At 43.2% G+C, this 17,610-nt stretch overlaps 1 protein-coding gene across 16 annotated transcripts in view; it reads left to right on the top strand.

The window, feature by feature from the left end:
- NUCB2 (nucleobindin 2) overlaps nucleotides 1-17,610 on the top strand; it is a 54,728-nt gene that overhangs the window by 34,269 nt on the left and 2,849 nt on the right. For 5 of the 16 annotated variants that reach the window (XM_008275099.4, XM_070072830.1, XM_070072851.1 and 2 more), the window contains 4 exons: nucleotides 3,504-3,593; nucleotides 11,842-12,012; nucleotides 13,284-13,365; nucleotides 13,783-16,129. In XM_008275099.4, coding sequence (XP_008273321.1) covers nucleotides 3,504-3,593; nucleotides 11,842-12,012; nucleotides 13,284-13,365; nucleotides 13,783-13,790 — 351 coding nt within the window. In that variant the 3' untranslated portion in view covers nucleotides 13,791-16,129. Of the gene's footprint in view, nucleotides 1-3,503; nucleotides 3,594-11,841; nucleotides 12,013-13,283; nucleotides 13,374-13,782; nucleotides 16,202-17,610 lie in introns of those variants that run through there. The other 11 variants (XM_017350894.3, XM_008275102.4, XM_008275103.4 and 8 more) reach the window with 5 other exon arrangements.

Below are 17,610 nucleotides of genomic sequence, written 5' to 3'. Positions count from 1 at the left end.
AAACCATGTCATAGTATTTAAGACTTAAGCTCAACTTGGCCGGCTGCCTTAGGTCCACTTAAAATTCCACTGGCTAAAGCACAGGTCAGAGCCCAGGCCAGTGAGGAGGGGATGTGTAACTCCTACAGGATGTTCCCTAAATCATGTGACACTGGGTGGGGGTACGTGATCCTATTGCAGGAGGGAGCAATAGTTGGAAACAATAATCCAAAGTCTCACAGAGCCCTAGCATTTTAATTTCTGTCCTTTTCAAATATATATATATATATATATATATATATATATATATATATATATATTTAAAATTTATTTGAGAGGTAAAATTACAGACAGGGAGAGTGAAAGTCAGAGAGAAAGTTCTTCCATCTATTGGCCCACTCCCCAAATGGCCGCAATGGCTAGAGCTGGGCCAATCCAAAGCCAGGAGCTAGGAGGTTCTTCCGGGTCTCCCACATGGGTTCAGGGACCCAAGCACTTGAGGCATCTTCCACCGCTTTCCCAGGCCATAGCAAAAAGCTGGATTGGAATAGGAGCAGCTGGGACAAACTGGTGCCCATATGGGATGCCAGCACTACAGGTGGAGGCTTAGCCCGCTATGCCACAGTGCTGGCCCCAGTTTCTGTCCTCTTCAAAACAACTGATCATTTTTTCAATTTGGTTTATCCAACTCATTTTTTCCCCCTTCTGACTTGGGTCTCCAGGCAAGCAATGATGCATGTTACTTGTTAAGGAGGTCATAGAGGATGCCCTTTGCAAATAGAGTAATGACTGTCTAAGCACATTGTTTGTGCTAACTCCTGAGCGTATCACTCTGCTCTGTTAGCGCAGTGGAATTTGACCGGAGATGGACATAGAAAAAATTCTAACTGGGCTCACGTCAGTCTTACAAGCTCAAATTGCCAGCTGGCCCTCTGCTGGACAATTCTAGATTCCCCTGGACGGGTCACTTCTCCACTCCGAGTCTGACACTTTCACTTATTCTTTCCTCTCCTTCATCTTCACGACATTTCCTCTCTCTCCTCTGTCTTTGCCTCTCATTTTCCTGAGGAAATGGATTCCATCAAGAGAATTCTTCATCCTCCCACTACCACATTCTGCCTCGTGTGCATTTATTTTGCCTTGCCTTCTGTTCACTGAAACTCCTCCTTCCAGGGGTCCACAGTCTTGTAGACTCCTCGGGCTCGTCACCCTTGACCTCTTAACCAGTGTCAGACGCAGTCACTGGCTCCCTTTTTCTCAGAGTGCATCTTCACCTGGATTTTGGGATACCACTCCTCCTTCATTTCCTCATATGCCACTCACCCAATCTTCAGTCTCCTTTGCTGGCTGTCCCTCCTCTTCCCAAGCTCTTAATGTCATAGTGCCCTGGGCCTATCGCTTGGCATGGTTTCCTCCCTACCTTCATTCTTTCCTTAGGTGATATTGTGGAGCCCCAGGTTTCTATATGTGCATGTCATGCAGGTGAATTAAAAATGCTTAATGCGGGCTGGCACTCTGGCGTAGCAGGTAAAGCTGCCGCTTGCAGTGCTGGCATCCCATATGGGTGCTGGTTGAAGTCCTGGCTGCTCCACTTCCGATCCAGCTCTCTGCTATGGCCTAGGAAAGCAGTAGAAGATGGTCCAAGTCTTCAGACCCCTGAAGCAGTGTGGGAGACCCAGAGGAAGCTCCTGGCTCCTGGCTTCAGATCAGCACAGCTCTGGCCATTGCAGCCAGTTGGGGAGTGAACCAGTGGATGATATACCTCTCTTTCTCTCTCTCTTTGCTTCTCCTTTTCTCTCTCTGTGTAACTCTTTCAAATAAATAAATCTTAAAAAAAAAAAAAAAAAAGAAACTTACATCCAACTACTTTCCCTCACCTGGGCTCCAGACCCTTAGCCCACCTTAAGATATATAAGGCCCTTGGCCGGTGCCGCGGCTCACTAGGCTAATCCTCCACCTTGCGGCGCAGGCACACCAGGTTCTAGTCCCAGTCAGGGCACTGGATTCTGTCCCGGTTGCCCCTCTTCCAGGCCAGCTCTCTGCTGTGGCCAGGGAGTGCAGTGGAGGATGGCCCAAGTCCTTGGGCCCTGTACCCCATGGGAGACCAGGATAAGCACCTGGCTCCTGCCATTGGATCAGTGCGATGCACCGGCCGCAGCGCGCCGGCCGCAGCGGCAATTGGAGGGTGAACCAACGGCAAAAGGAAGACCTTTCTCTCCGTCTCTCTCTCACTGTCCACTCTGCCTGTCAAAAAAAAAAAAAAAAAAGATATATAAGGCCCAGCCCGCTGAAGATTGTACCCTCTGCCACGTGTTCAGTCTGTGTGCACGCCTGCAGTTGGCCACCTACCTCTGGGAATTTATTCTTTTGAATAAATTTATTCTGGCTGTTGAGTCTGTATCCTGTCTCCTCTCTGTTCTACAACTTTTTTCCTTACAGAATATACTTGCCTTTCTCTGCAGTCCTTGGCCTCTGCTCCTCCTCTAAGCAAAAGCTTCTAACAAAGACATCCTGTGCAGGGTAGCTGAAGCTCGCTGGTTTGCTTGAGTGCATTGCACCTGAATATCTGCACTGTGAGTGCTGCCTTGGCGTCCTTATTGACTGCGGTCACTGCCAGGGTCAGGTGCATTCCTTTGACCATGATGGAGTTCGCCTTTGTAACTCAGTTTGCCACAGCCTAATGGAACCATTGAAGAGGATCTGGAGAGGTTGTCAACTTTAGTTTTGATTTATTTAGGTAGCTTTGAGGAAAAAATGTTGAGAGCATTTTAACTTAAACTCCCTTAAACTTGGTGAAAACAGCTCTCTTTTTGGAATGGTTATTCTTCTAGCCCAAGCACCTGCCTTTGAGAGAGATTATGCATATTATAGCAAGGGAAGAAAACAACGTTGGCCTAACCAGTCTGATCAGCTGACTCAAACGTGGTGGTCTTTGGAGTATCAAATTTATAGGTCTCTTTTTATCTTCAAAGTTGAATTGTATAGAAGAGAAAGATGTCTGTTTTCTTTTTAAAAAATATTTATTTATTTGAAAGGTAGAGTTACAGAGTGAAAGAATGACAGAGAGATAGAGATCTTCCATCTGCTGGTTTGCTTCCCAAATGGCTGCAATGGCTAGGGCTGTGCCAGGGTGAAGTCAGGAGCCAGGAGCTTCTTCTGGTCTCCCAAGTGGGTGCAGGGGCCCAGGGACTCGGGCCATCTTCTACTGCTTTCCCAGGCCATCAGCAGGGCACTGGATCGATAGTGGAGCAGTCGGGACTCAAACTGATGCTCACATGGGATGTCGGCACTGCGGGCCGTGGTTTACCCTGTCTCGCCACAGTGCCAATCCCAATATCTCTTTTCTGATTCTGGTCAGGTGTTGAGTGTTGCGTTTTTGTTTTTTCCTCTAGTTGCTGTGGATGTTAGGCTAGTCCTACTTGCTATGTGTTTGTATAGTAGCATGTATTAGAAGAGAGTTGCTAGTGTGTAAAGAATGTAAGAAAGAATTCTTTTATATGACACTTGCATTTTCTTTTAATCAGGTTGATACTAACAAAGACCGATTGGTGACTCTGGAGGAGTTTTTGAAAGCAACAGAAAAAAAAGAATTCTTGGAACCAGATAGCTGGGAGGTAATAGAACCTACTTCAGGTGGGATGGATAGTTCAGGAAATTCTACATCAGTCTATTCTGCTTTTAAGTTTTGTTTACCATTATGTTTGCATGTATAATCTACTATTTTGGCTTTTTATATGAAATTGAAATGTCACTGCAGGTTGAGCATCCCTAATCCAAAATCTGAAATGTTCCAAAACTTTTTGAGTATCATGCCACATGAGGGAAATTCCATATTTGACCTCAAGTCAAAATGCAGGCACACTAAAAATATTGAACAAAATTACCCTCAGGCTATGTTTATAAAGTGTATAAAACATAAATAAATTTTGTTTATACTTGGGTCCTATTCCCAAGATATTTCATTTTGTATATGCAGATATTTCAAAATCAGAAAAAAATCTGAAATCTGAAACAGTTTGGAACCTAATCACTTCAGGTAAGTGATAATCAACCTGTATAAAAAAATGTATGAACTTAATTCCTTTCAAAGATTATAGCATTTGCGTGGCCAGGGAGTGCAGTGGAGGATGGCCCAGGTGCTTGGGCCCTGCACCCCATGGGAGACCAGGAAAAGCACCTGGCTCCTGGCTCGTGCCATTGGATCAGCGCGGTGCGCCGGCCATTGGAGGGTGAACCAACGGCAAAGGAAGACCTTTCTCTCTGTCTCTCTCTCTCACTGTCCACTCTGCCTGTCAAAAAAAAAAAAAAAAAAAAAAAAAAGATTATAGCATTTGGGGGCCGGTGCTGTGGCGCAGTGGGTTAAATCCCTGGCCTGGAGTGCCAGCATCCCATTTGGGCACTGGTTCTAGTCCCGGCTGCTCCTCTTCTGATCCAGCTCTCTGCTATGGCCTAGGAAAGCAGTAGAGGATGGCCCAAGTCCTTGGGCTCCTGCACCCACGTGGGAGATGGTGGAGGCAGGGGAGCACTCCTGGCTCCTGGTTTCTGGCTTCTGATCAGCCAGCTCCAGCCGTTGTGGCCATCTGGGAAGTAAGCCAGTGGATGGAGGACCTCTCTCTCTCTCTCTGCCTCTCTCTGTAACTCTGTCTTTCAAATAAATAAAATAAATTTAAAAAAAAATTATAGCAGTTGAAATCTTATTTGTGAGCACACCATGTATAATTAGAAGTCTTTTAAAAATTATATTTTTTCTAAATATAAAATAATTTTCATTGTTGAAAATTAGAAATACAGACATAATTAAAGAATAAATCACAGAGGCTGGTGCTGTGACTTAGTGGGTAAAGCTACTACCTGCAATGCCAGGATCCCATATGGGCACTGGTTTGAGTTCCAGCTGCTCCACTTCTGATCCAGCTCTCTGCTATGTCCTGGGAAAGCAGTAGAAGATGGCCAAGTCCTTGGGCCCCTGCACCCACATGGGAGACCTGGAAGAAGCTCCTGGCTTCGGATTGGAGCAGCTCCTGCCATTGCAGCCATTTGGGGAGTGAACCAGTGGATGGAAAACTTCTCTCTCTCTGCTCTGCCTCTTTCTAACTCTGCCCTTCAATAAATAAATAAATAAATCTTTAAAAAAAAGAATAAATTATAAGTTATCTGTAATTCTAATATCCAGAGGTAGACATCTAACTTTTGCACTATATTATGCCAATTTGCATTAGAATGCATTTTGTATATACAGTATGTGCATATATGGCACAAGTAGGTAAATAGTGTATTATCCCATATGTAATAAGTATACATACATATTCATATTTATATTATATTTATATTTAAAAATGGCTTCATACTATATAAATGATTTTGCATGTTCATGAAATACTTTTTAAAAATTTAATAATATTTCATGAACATTTTCCAATTTCATTCTTCAAAAACATTTAAAAGACAACTATACATGCAGTTGTATAGCTTGAGTATAATTTATATACTCATTCCTCCAGATGTAGACAGTCTGGGCAAATTCCAATATTTTCTTGCTATAAATAACACTGTGATGACCATCAAATTGGCCTATTTGTGGGCAATCTATAATGATTCCCCTGGGACTAATTTCCAGGAATAGAACAATTCTCAAAACTGACACATTTTTTATAAAGATTTATTTATTTATTTGAAAGAATTACAGAGAAAGAGAGAGAGAGATCTTTCATCTGCTGGTTCATTCCCCAGTGGCCACCACAGCCAGGCTGAGCCAGGCTGAAGCCAGGAACCAGGCAGCAGGAGCCAGGAGCTTCATCTGGGTCTCCCACATGGGTGCAGGTGCCCAAATATTTGTGCCATCTTCTGCTGCTTTACCAGGTGCATTAATAGGGAGCTGGATTGGAAGTGGACCAGTTCGGACTTGAACCAGCACCCATTTGGGATGCTAGCACTGCAGACAACGGCTTAACCCACTATGCCATAGGACTGGCCCCTGGACACATTTTGTAATGTTTTTCATTATATCTTAATTATAATTACAGTCATTTATTATATATCTATATATAAATAGATATGTAATTATAATATAGATACACACACACACACACACACACACACATATATATCAATATACCTTGGTGAATTGCCCCAGAGAAGTATACAATACCATGGTCAACTGTATAAATGCACACACCACACAACTTTAAAAGAATAACTGAGAGGTACCAACCAAAATAAAGAACACTGTCTTTTTCTACTTAAAAATAAATAGATAACATTTAAATTAGATTTTTAATTGTCCAGAAATTAGTTTGAGATAGAGTGAGCGACTGTCCTGGTTTGCTCAGGACTGAGGGTTTCCCAGGGTGTGGAAGTTTTTATTGCTAAATTTCACTGGGCAAATTGGGAATGGTATGTTGCTTTAGTCTGAGATCATAGAAATCAGCCTCTTTCTGTTTTCAAGGTTTGGTTTGGTTTGGTTTGGTTTCGTTTCTTTTCTTTTCTTTTCTTTCTTTCTTTTTTTTTTTTTTTAGCAGTGGAGTGTTTTATTCTACTTATTTATTAGAGAGAAAAACAGAGAGGGGGAGGGAGAGAGAGAGATCCATCCCAATCATGTGTATACTCCCAAATGCATCCGACCTCTGGGGCTGGGCTGGGCTGGGCTGGGCTGAAGCTAGGAGCTCGGAACTCAGTCCAGGTCTTCCAAGTGAGTAGCAGGAACCTAATTACTTGAGCCATCACCTGCTACATCTCAGGATCTGCATTTGTAGGAAGCTGGAATTAGCACTGGAGCCTGATATCTAACCCAGACACTCTAATATAGGATGCAGGCATTCTGACTGGAGTCTTTTTTTTTTTTTTTTTTTTTTTAAGATTTATTTTATTTTTTTGAAAGAGTTACAGAGAGAGGTAGAGACAGAGAGAGAGGTCTTCCATCCTCTGGTTCACTCCCCAGATGGCCGCAACGGCTGGAGCTACACCTATTCGAAGCCAGGAGCCAGGAGCCTCTTCTGGTCTCTGACATGGGTACAGGGGCCCAAGGATTTGAGTATACTGCTTTCTACTGCTTTCCCAGGCCATAGCAGAGAGCTGGATTGGAAGAGGAGCAGCTGGGACTCGAACCAGCACCCATATGGGATGCTGGCACTGCAGGCAGTGTCTTTACTTGCTATGCCACAGCACCAGTCCTTCATTGATTTTTGTGTTTCCTGAATAATGTCCTTTTTAACAAAAGAAAATCCAAGTCAGTCTTTAAATTCAGTTGTAATGCCTTTTTGGCTTCCTGTAAATCTGAAACAATTCCTCAGTCTTTTTCCTACTTCCCAGTATTGACTTTTTAAAGATTTATTTATTTATTTGAAAGACAGAGTTACAGAGAAGCAGAGGCAGAGACAGAGAAAGGTCTTCCATCTGCTGGTTCACTCCCCAGATGGCTACAATGGCTGGAATTGCGCTGATCCTAAGCCAGGAGCCAGGATCCTCTTCTGCGTCTCCCACACGGGCACAGGGGCCCAAGCACCTGGGCCATCCTCCTCCACTCTCCCAGGCCATAGCAGAGAGCTGGATCAGAAGTGGAGTAGCCAGGACTTGAACCAGCGGCCATATGGGATACCGATACTGCAGGTGGTGGCTTCACCCACTGGACCACAGCGCCGGCCCCAGAACTGACATTTTAAAGACCAGTTATGGGGCCGGCGCCGCAGCTCACTAAGCTAATCCTCCGCCTAGCGGCGCCGGCACACCGGGTTCTAGTCCCGGTCGGGGCACCGGATTCTGTCCCGGTTGCCCCTCTTCCAGGCCAGCTCTCTGCTGTGGCCAGGGAGTGCAGTGGAGGATGGCCCAGGTGCTTGGGCCCTGCACCCCATGGGAGACCAGGAAAAGCACCTGGCTCCTGGCTCCTGCCATCGGATCAGCGCGGTGCGCCGGCCGCAGCATGCCGGCCGCGGCGGCCATTGGAGGGTGAACCAACAGCAAAGGAAGACCTTTCTCTCTGTCTCTCTCTCTCACTGTTCACTCTGCCTGTCAAAAAAAAAAAAAAAAAAAAAAAGACCAGTTATGTTGTGGAGTGTCCCTTGAATATGGCTGACGAGGTGCTCAGTGGATACTGTTCATGAGTCCTGGAACTGGCACTGTTAACTTTCATCATTTGATTAAGCTAGTATCTACCTAATTTCCCTACTGTAAACTTACTGTTTTACCTTAAAAAATCTGTTTTTAGACTAGTTAATTAATTTTTTCATATTTTTATTTTTAATTAACATGATAATTGTCCATATTAATGGAGTACAGACTGTTTTATTTCTTGTGATTCAAGAGTGTGTTTTCTAGCCCACCCTGCAATCAGAAACAAAAAGTTAGCTTTTTAAAAAAATCTACTCAATATGATATAAAAAAAGCATTTTCATATAGTATTTCTTAAGTATTACTTTGCTAGCTATGGGGGTACATAACCAGTTTCTCAGGGTTAGACATTTAGTTATTTCCAGTTTTCTTTACTGTTATTTACAAAAGAAAATGCCACCATCAATAAATATTTTATGTAAAACTTTTTAAATGTGTGTAGAGTTGTTTTATAGGTTGAATTCTCAATGTGGCATTATTAGAACAACTCTAAGGCACTATTTTTAAGGCTGTGTAAGAATATTTTCTTTGCCGAAGTACTTTTCCAAAGATTTGTACCATTCTACATTTCTACCAATAAAAAATGAGTGTACTTTGTTAAAAAAGGTATCTTGTGGGAGTATGCTTTGAGACATGTAAGTGTCTCAGTATCTACTGGTTTTAGCATCTGCTCATGGTGCTGAACAGAATCAGTTGTTACTGTGATGACTGACAAATGGTGATTTCCTGATCTCATCATTCCTTCTATAGTTATTGGTTGGTTTTCTGCTGAAAGGAAAAGCTATCCCTGCTCCTTGTCTGTGTATGTCAGTGGAGAATCATGGCTTCTTATTTTACTCAGTAGGCTCTAATCCTCACTATCATTTATTGCCATGCTCAAGTTGTCCTAGATCTGGCCAGTGGGAGGTTTTTCAAATTGACTGTTATGTACTTTTTTTTTTTTTTTTTTTTTTTTTTGGACAGGCAGAGTGGACAGTGAGAGAGAGAGACAGAGAGAAAGGTCTTCCTTTTGCCGTTGGTTCACCCTCCAATGGCCGCCGCGGCCAGCGCACTGAGGCCGGTGCACCACGCTGATCCGATGGCAGGAGCCAGGTGCTTATCCTGGTCTCCCATGGGGTGCAGGGCCCAAGCACCTGGGCCATCCTCCACTGCACTCCCTGGCTACAGCAGAGAGCTGGCCTGGAAGAGGGGCAACCGGAACAGAATCCGGCGCCCCGGCCGGGACTAGAACCTGGTGTGCCGATGCCGCAAGGCAGAGGATTAGCCTATTGAGCTACAGTGCCGGCCCTGTTATGTACTTTTATATCTCTATTGTTCTTTGAGGATGTCCTTACCTTTATTTATGTATGTATGTATGTATGTATGTATTTGAAAGTCAGAGTTACACAGAGAGAAGAAGACACACACACAGATCTTCCATTGCTGGTTCATTCCCCAGATGGTTACAACAGCCAGGGCTGAGAGCCTAGAGCTTCTTCCATGTCTCCCATGTGGGTGCAGGGGCCATCTTCCACTGCTTTCCCTGGCACATTAGCAGGCAGCTGGATCAGAAGTGGAGCAGCTGAGACTCAAACCAGCGCCCATGTGGGATGCTGGAGCTACAGGTGGAGGCTCAACCTAGTATACCACAAGACAGCGCCAGCCCCAGCTTACTTTATATGTGTATATATATATATTATATATGTGTGTGTATTTATTGTAAAGATTTATTTATTTATTTGAGAGGCAAAGTTAGACAGGGAGAGGCAGAGAGAGAGGTCTTCCACCTGCTGGCCTCAACAGCTGAAGCTGAACCCATCTGAAGCCAGGAGCCAGGAGCTTCTTCCAGGTCTCCCATGAAGGTTCAGGATGGCCCCTTGGGCCATATTCTACTGCTTTCCCTGGCCATCAGCAGGGAGCTGAATTGTCAGTAGAGTAGCTGGGACTTGAACTAGCACCCCATGGGATGCTGGCACGGCAGGCAGAGGCTTAACCTATTATGCCACAGTGCTGGCCCCCACCTTACTTTTAATATGACAAGAAACTCCAAGTTCATCTTGTTCTTTCCCTGCCCCATCCATGGAATCAACCATTTTTCTAAGGAGATTGACTTTACAGACCCAAGTCAGCACTCAGTGGGTCCCTTGCTACTGGATTACCATTGCTTCCAGTGCTTCCATTACTTTTAGATGATAGAAGTGGGGAATGAAAAAATATATATAGTATAAATAAAATAGAAATTATATATATATAATGTGTCGTATGTAGTATGTGTCCATGTGTGCACAGGCACATACGCATATACATGCACACTTAAGCACTTTTCTGTTCCTTTATATATACCTATTAACATATATTACAAGTCATGAGGACACACCAGTATCTCCAGTTTCAACACCTCAGATTGCAACACAGCATTTCATCTTTTACTCTTTCCTTTTTTCGTGTAAAATCTAACTGCCATTTTCCATACAAAATTCTGCAAATCTCCTCCATCCTAGAATGTACAAAGAGTTGCAGAATTGCTGATGCATGCCTCTGCAAAATAAGAATTTGTGTAGATTTTTTATTTTTAACCTGAGATCATATTTTAATATGGTTGAAAAACTGCGAACTAAAGTGACTTGGGTTAGTTCTTTTTCCCCTTCCTCTTCTGTGAGTTTTCTTATTCATTTTAAATGAAAGTACTGTTATTTGCTTCTGTTTTTACATTCCAAATGTTGGGGTTTTCCTGTCCTTGTGGATTTTATTTGATTTCTTTTGTGTGTATGAAACATTAGCATGCTTCCAAAAAGTGGAATCTGTACAAAAAAGATATATTCAGAGAAATTTTACTTCCCTTCCCACTCAGTTCTTACTTTTGGGTTTGATTTTATTTATTCTTTAAGGATTTATTTTTACATTTATTTGAAAGACAGAGTGACAAAGAGGAGAGACAGAGAGAGAGAGATCGTCCATTCGCTGGTTCACTCTCTCAAATGACTGTATCAGCCAGGCCTGGGTCAGGATGAAACCAGGAGCCAGGAATTCTGTCCAGGTCTCCCTTGGCAGTGGCCCAAGCACTTGGGGCCACCTTCCCTTGCTTTCCCAGGCTTGTTAACAGGGAGCTGGATCTGAAATGGAGCAGCCACAACTTGAACCAGCGCTCACATGGGATGCCGGTGTTGGAAGCAGCGGCTTAACCTGCTGTGCCACAATGCAGCCCTAACACTTAGGCTTTAATACCAATCTCATTAGCCTCCAGATTTTCCTTCCTGTTTTCTCCTTCTGTTCAAATAAGTACATAAATATACACTATCTTATTTCTCTTTTCTTTTTTTAAAAAGATTTATTTTATTTATTTGAAAGACAGTTACAGAGAGAGGTAGAGACAGAGAGAGAGGTCTTCCATCTGCTGGTTCACTCCCCAAGATGGCCGCAATGGCCGGAGCTGCACCAGTCTGAAGCCAGGAGCCAGGAGTTTCTTCCGGGTCTCCCACATGGGTGCAGGGGCCCAAGCACATGGGCATCTTCTACTGCTTTCCCAGGCCACAGCAGAGAGCTGGATCGGAAGAGGAGCAGCCAGGACTAGAACCGACGCCCATATGGGATGCCGGCGCTTCAGGCCAGGGCGTTAACCCACTGTGCCACAGCACCGGCCCCTTATTTCTACTTTCTTACACGAAAGTTTAATACTACAGATACTCCTCGTACTTTACTAATCACAGTTTTGAACCTGAATCAGACATTATTGTTTTTTTTCCTCCTAAGATTATTCTACCCTCATTTGTTTCCTTTTAGACATTGGATCAGCAACAGTTCTTCACAGAGGATGAGCTAAAAGAATATGAAAAAATTATCTCCTTACAAGAGAATGAACTTAAGAAGAAAGCAGATGAGCTTCAGAAACAGAAAGAAGAGCTGCAGCGGCAGCATGACCAGCTTGAGGCGCAGAAGCAGGAATATCACCAGGTAAAAGGGTTACGGCACCAACACAGATCGTACATGCTTTGTTGAAAGCCTGTGTTTTGTAATGTAATATTCCAAGGTACTACCAGCTATAGTATTTTATTTAATGAATTTATTTGAGAGGCAGAGAGACAGAGAGATTGAGAGAGTGAGAGCTCCCATCTGCTGGTTCACTTGCAATGGCCAAGGTTGGGCTGTAAAGAAGCCAGAAAGTGGGAGTTCAGTCCAGGTCTCAGTGTGTGGCAGCGACCCAACTACATGAGCCGTCACCTGCTGCCTCTTATGGTGCACGTTTGCAGGAAGCTGGAACTGGAGCAGAGCTATGACTCCAACCCAGGCACTCTGCTACGGGATGGAAGCCTCCCAAGTAGTGTCATAATCTCTAGACCAAATGCCGCTGCTGAGGTATATTGTCTTACATTTTAATATTCTAAAAAAATGTTTTGTTGAATATTAATCTAAATTTTAGAATTTGACTATCTTCATTTTAGAAAACAATTTCAGTTAGCTTGTCACACTTCATCAAAGGTCATCTTTGTTTTTGGACAGGCAGAGTGGATAGAGAGAGAGAAAGGTCTTCCTTTTTGCCATTGGTTCACCCTCTAATGACCGCCGTGGCCAGCGCACTGCGGCCAGCACATCGCGTTGATCCGAAGGCAGGAGCCAGATGCTTCTCCTGGTCTCCCATGCGGGTGCAGGGCCCAAGCACTTGGGCCATCCTCCACTGCACTCCCAGGCCACAGCAGAGAGCTGGCCTGGAAGAGGGGCAACCGGGACAGAATCCGGTGCCCCGACCAGGACTAGAACCCGGTAGGCTGGCACCGCAAGGCGGAGGATTAGCCTAGTGAGCCGTGGCGCCGGCCCATCAAAGGTCATTTTATGATAGAAAATCAAATAAAACTTAATTTTTAAAAAGATCTATTTATTTATTTGAAAGGCAGAGTTACAGAGAGGCAGAGGCACAGAGAGTGAAGTCTTCCATCCACTGGTTCATTCCCCAAGTGGTGGCAACTGCAGGAGCTGTGTGGATCCGAAGCCAGGAGCCTGGAGCTTCTTCTGGGTCTTCCACATGAGTGCGGGGGCCCAAGGATTTGGGCCATCTTCTACTGCCTTCCAAGGCCATAACAGAGAGCTGGATTGGAAGTGGAGCAGCCAGGTCTCAAACCAGCACCCATATGGGATGCAGGCACTGCAGGCGGCAGCTTTACCCATTACACCACAGCGCCAGTCCCACAAAACTTAATTTTAAGATTTTCTTTTTTCCATCTCACCAGGTTGTACAGCAGATGGAACAAAAAAAACTACAACAGGGAACTCCTCCATCAGGGCCAAATGGAGAATTGAAGTTTGAGCCACGTATGTAATTTTGCTTTTTTGTTTATTAGTTTGAGAAAACATACCATTGTAAATTGAAATATTTATTACAAATATAATATTTCAAATCATTAAGATTTGTGTTATTTTATATATACTGTTTAAATAGAAAAATTGCAGTATAGATAAATGAAAGGCCTCTAAAGTTTTACTACCAACATTTTCAAATGCTATATAATGTGATAACCATATTTATGGTGAAATGACTTATTTCAACATTATCCATAATTATTTACAATCAGTTATATCAATCATATCAGAGAAGATCTTTTTAAGTTGATTATTATAAGACTAGCTAAGTGTAATTTTAAAAGTAAACACTAGATATATCTGTAAATAAAAGAAAATTCAGAATAAAGGAAGATACCTTTAAAATGAGAGTATATTTTTTTTGAACAGACATTTAAAGTCCGAAGGCCATCAGAACTTGGAAGAAAACTGTTAACTCCACATCTATTTCATCTTTTTACCTCCTGTCATTTTTCTCTGCTCAATAAATATTTTAAAGCATATTTGGAATAAAGGAAAGTACCTTTAAAATGAGATGCATTTTATTGGTCACAGATAGTTAAGGTTTGAATTTTACTGGATCAAGAAGAAAACGAACTCACATTTATACCTTCCTTCTTTTTTCTTTGTTCTCCTTTAGTGATTTGATTAAGTGGCCTTGGGCCATGATTTAGGGAAACCAGCAGTAAGTGAGAAAGCTCTGCCTATTGCCTTTAAAATAAATTGTGCTCACTCATAAAGATAAGTATTATTTCACAGGTGCTTATCATCTCTCTCAGTAATGTCTCTTTGGTAGTAACAGTTCTGAAGAGGCTGTAGTATCTTTTCCCTAGTGTTTCCTGGAAACTGCCCCCCACTTTTAACAACCTTCTGTGCCAGTCATTCTTCCACCAAAACGCTTTTGCTCCGCTTCAGGCCATCTCTCGTTTACATGTTTGCTCCAGTCCTTTGAGGCAACTTCCCAGAGGCAGCAGCTGCACTTGAATTTCATCCCCTCGGTGAGAATTGAGCTCCCGGGGAGGCAGAGAAATTCATGTGGCAGTGTGATTCCTCTAAACTAAGAAAGAGGGAAGTGGGGACATTTGTCAGGCAACCTTCCGTTTTTGCCCCTGTCAGCATGCTGGCTGCCTGCCTGTTTCTGGCACTCACTTGTCCCATCCCCAAGAGGAACCACCGAAAATGCGGTCCAGTTTCACACATGAGCTCAAGGATCATGGTATCTGGGTGTTGCCCTGTCCATCAGGTTACGTGTGACTCCTTGTGTTCTGGCCCCCTACAAACTAAAAGGCAACTGTTCTGTCCCAAGAGCAGCACATACATAGGGCGTAAATGTAGGAAAAGGATAGGGAAGAATTCAAAAATAGTGGTTACTGATCCATAGCGATCAGAAAGCGCTGCTTACAAAGAAACACTCATCTCTTTGCTCTAGTACTTTTTGTCCCTGCCTCGTTTTTCTGAGAGCAACTGCCTTAGGCATTGTCCTCCCGGGCCCTTGGCTTTGCCTTCTAGGAGTTTTTTCTTGTCCATGAATTTTCAAGGGACATATCTGGCTAGGTGTTGTAAAGTAGGCCCTTCTTGGAGGCTGGACAGTCTTAGCAGTTCACTTCCTGTTATTGTGGGCTCGGAGCTCACAATAGTTAACAGCTACAGGCTCTTCCAGACCGAGTTTGAATCTTTATTTGTTTTGACCAAATGCATTCCTAAAATTTAGTAAGCTTCTGGTCTGTTTTCTTTAATCACTTTCATGAATAACCACAGCCATGGTTTTTACATAATTTGAAGATACCATTTGAAACAAAACACCCCATCATTTCCTTTCTAGCCTCTGTGCCACTCCCTGCCCTTGTGCTGGCCTGAGAACTTTCAGACTCGAGGCTGGGGTTGAATGGTGGCGGGCTGGGCCTGGTCTTTGGCCCTGGGACGGCTCCTATTACTAGCAGAAAATTCTTACAGGAAGGTTCTTGAAAAATGTTGAGGAGGGTTTGGTGGCTTCCTCAGCCTTTCCTTAAAACTGTTTCAGCTTGCAGTACAGCAGTCTTGACTTTTTCAGTTCTTCAAGGCTCACAATTTGGGATTTTGTCAGTTTTTATTGTAGGAAGAGAGCAAGGCCCTCAGCAAAGTTACATTGCCTTCATCTCTGCAGACTTGACATTAGCCTGAGTCACATTTCTCTTGGAGGACTTTGCTGAAAGGGGCAAGAAGCAGCCTCCATATGCTAGTGCTACCACCACCTTCTCTGATAGCTCTCCCTCGGTCTCATGGCCCAGACACCTGTTTCCTCAGTAAGCAAACCTCCCCATTCAAGTCTTTGCACCACTTGCTGCACCTTTCTTCCAGCTGGGGTCAGGATTCTTGGTTGGAGGTAATGGAATCTTCTTAAAGAAGATTCTTCTGTTTCCTTAAACAGAAAGACATTGGTCAAGGAATATAGATAGCTCACAGGATGTTTAGAAGGGTGGGGAAAAAAATAGACATAGGCTGAGCTTCTAGGAACTCAGTTGCAAGAGTGGGCTGATCAAGAAGCTGCCTGCCACATCAGGAAGCCACCTGCTGGATTAGGAAGCCTTGAACAGTTGCCGGCTCTGGAGCTGCAGCGTCTCTGCCGTGCTTTGTACTGATGAAGACGGTGTCTCGTGTCCTGCCTCTTCCCTGATGGAACTCAGCTCTGAGTGAAAGTCTCCAGTGAGTGCACCATTTGATTGGACCAAGCACATCTGGAACCCCAGCTGCAATGGAGGTTGGGAAGTATCCTACAGTGTTTAACTTTACTACCTCTGTGTTACAGGAATACCTATTAAAGGCTATGGAGGTAAACCAATCCACCAGAGTATCTCCTTGTTTGACATTAAGTTCTGTCTAACATTGATAATTTTTAAAATCTTAATCCTTATATTACAATTTTTTTAAAAAAAAAGATTTATTTATTTGAAAGACAGAATTACAGAAAGGCAGAGAGAGAGAGAGAGGGAGGGAGAGAGAAGTCTTCCATCTGCTGGTTCACTCCTCAAATGGTTGCAATGGCTGGAGTTGTGCTGATCTGAAGCCAGGAGCCAGGAGCTTCCTTTGTGTCTCCCATGTGGGTGCGGGGCCCCATGGACTTGGGCCATCTTCTACTGCTTTCCCAGGCCACAGCAGAACGCTGGATTGGAGCTGGAGCAGCCGGGACTCAAACCGACACCCATATGGGATGCTACCACTGCAGGTGGCAGCTTTACCCACTATGCCACAGCGCTGGCCCCATATTAAAAATTTTAAAATTATCATTGTATGTCTATCCAAACATACATCATATTTTTGTTAAATCAAGAATTTCAAAATTAAATATAGCACTCTAGAAAAATTCTTATACAAAGTTTTAAACACACACACACTCAAAAACCAATCAACATAGTGCTAATGCTATGTCTTTTTAGAGATGGAGAATTCTTATCTCTATTAGATGAAGTTCAGGCAATGTAGAAAAATGGTTTGCAGTATCATTTTGTTGACTTAATATCCATGACCAAAAACTAATAGCACAGGCATTCTCTTGGGAAAACTGTTTTAGTTAGTGAACTGGGGAGAAACTGGAAAGTTACCAGAGAACTTACAGCAATTTTTTTAAGTGTTTTTTGGTGTGAGTAAATAATGCATGGATATTAATGTATACATACCTCAGAGTTTCCAGCAAATTATTATAATTTATATTATTCAAAAAAGAATCATTAAAACTAAAAGTATTTATAGACTTAAGGAATTCCAGTTCTTATGAATACTGGTCATTCAGGAGTGAATATTATTTCTGAGAAAGTTGCGAATAGTATTCTTTCCAGCTCCTTTTGAAAGCATTGGTGCTGTGTTTGATTTATACCTTTTTTTTTTTTTTTTTTTTTGTATTTCTTTGGCTATTTGTCTTGGGTTTAGCTGATTTAGTGGTATGTAATATAATTTAGTAATTTGGAGTTTTATTTAGCATGTGAATTTTCATGAAACCTGTAAATTTTATAGTATACTTAGGTATATATAATTAAAATTGGAGTTTTAAAACATGATGGGTGTATAGAATATTAAACTCTCTTTAAAGAAAACCATAGCACCGGATTCTGTCCCGGTTGCCCCTCTTCCAGGCCAGCTCTCTGCTATGGCCCGGGTGTGCAGTGGAGGATGGCCCAAGTGCTTGGGCCCTGCACCCACATGGGAGACCAGGAGAAGCACCTGGCTCCTGGCTTCGGATCAGCA

This window comes from Oryctolagus cuniculus, chromosome 1 (assembly GCF_964237555.1).
Source record: "Oryctolagus cuniculus chromosome 1, mOryCun1.1, whole genome shotgun sequence".
Lineage (NCBI taxonomy): Eukaryota > Metazoa > Chordata > Mammalia > Lagomorpha > Leporidae > Oryctolagus > Oryctolagus cuniculus.
The sequence above is the reverse complement of the archived record's forward strand: the minus strand, read 5'-3'. Positions and strand labels throughout refer to the sequence as shown.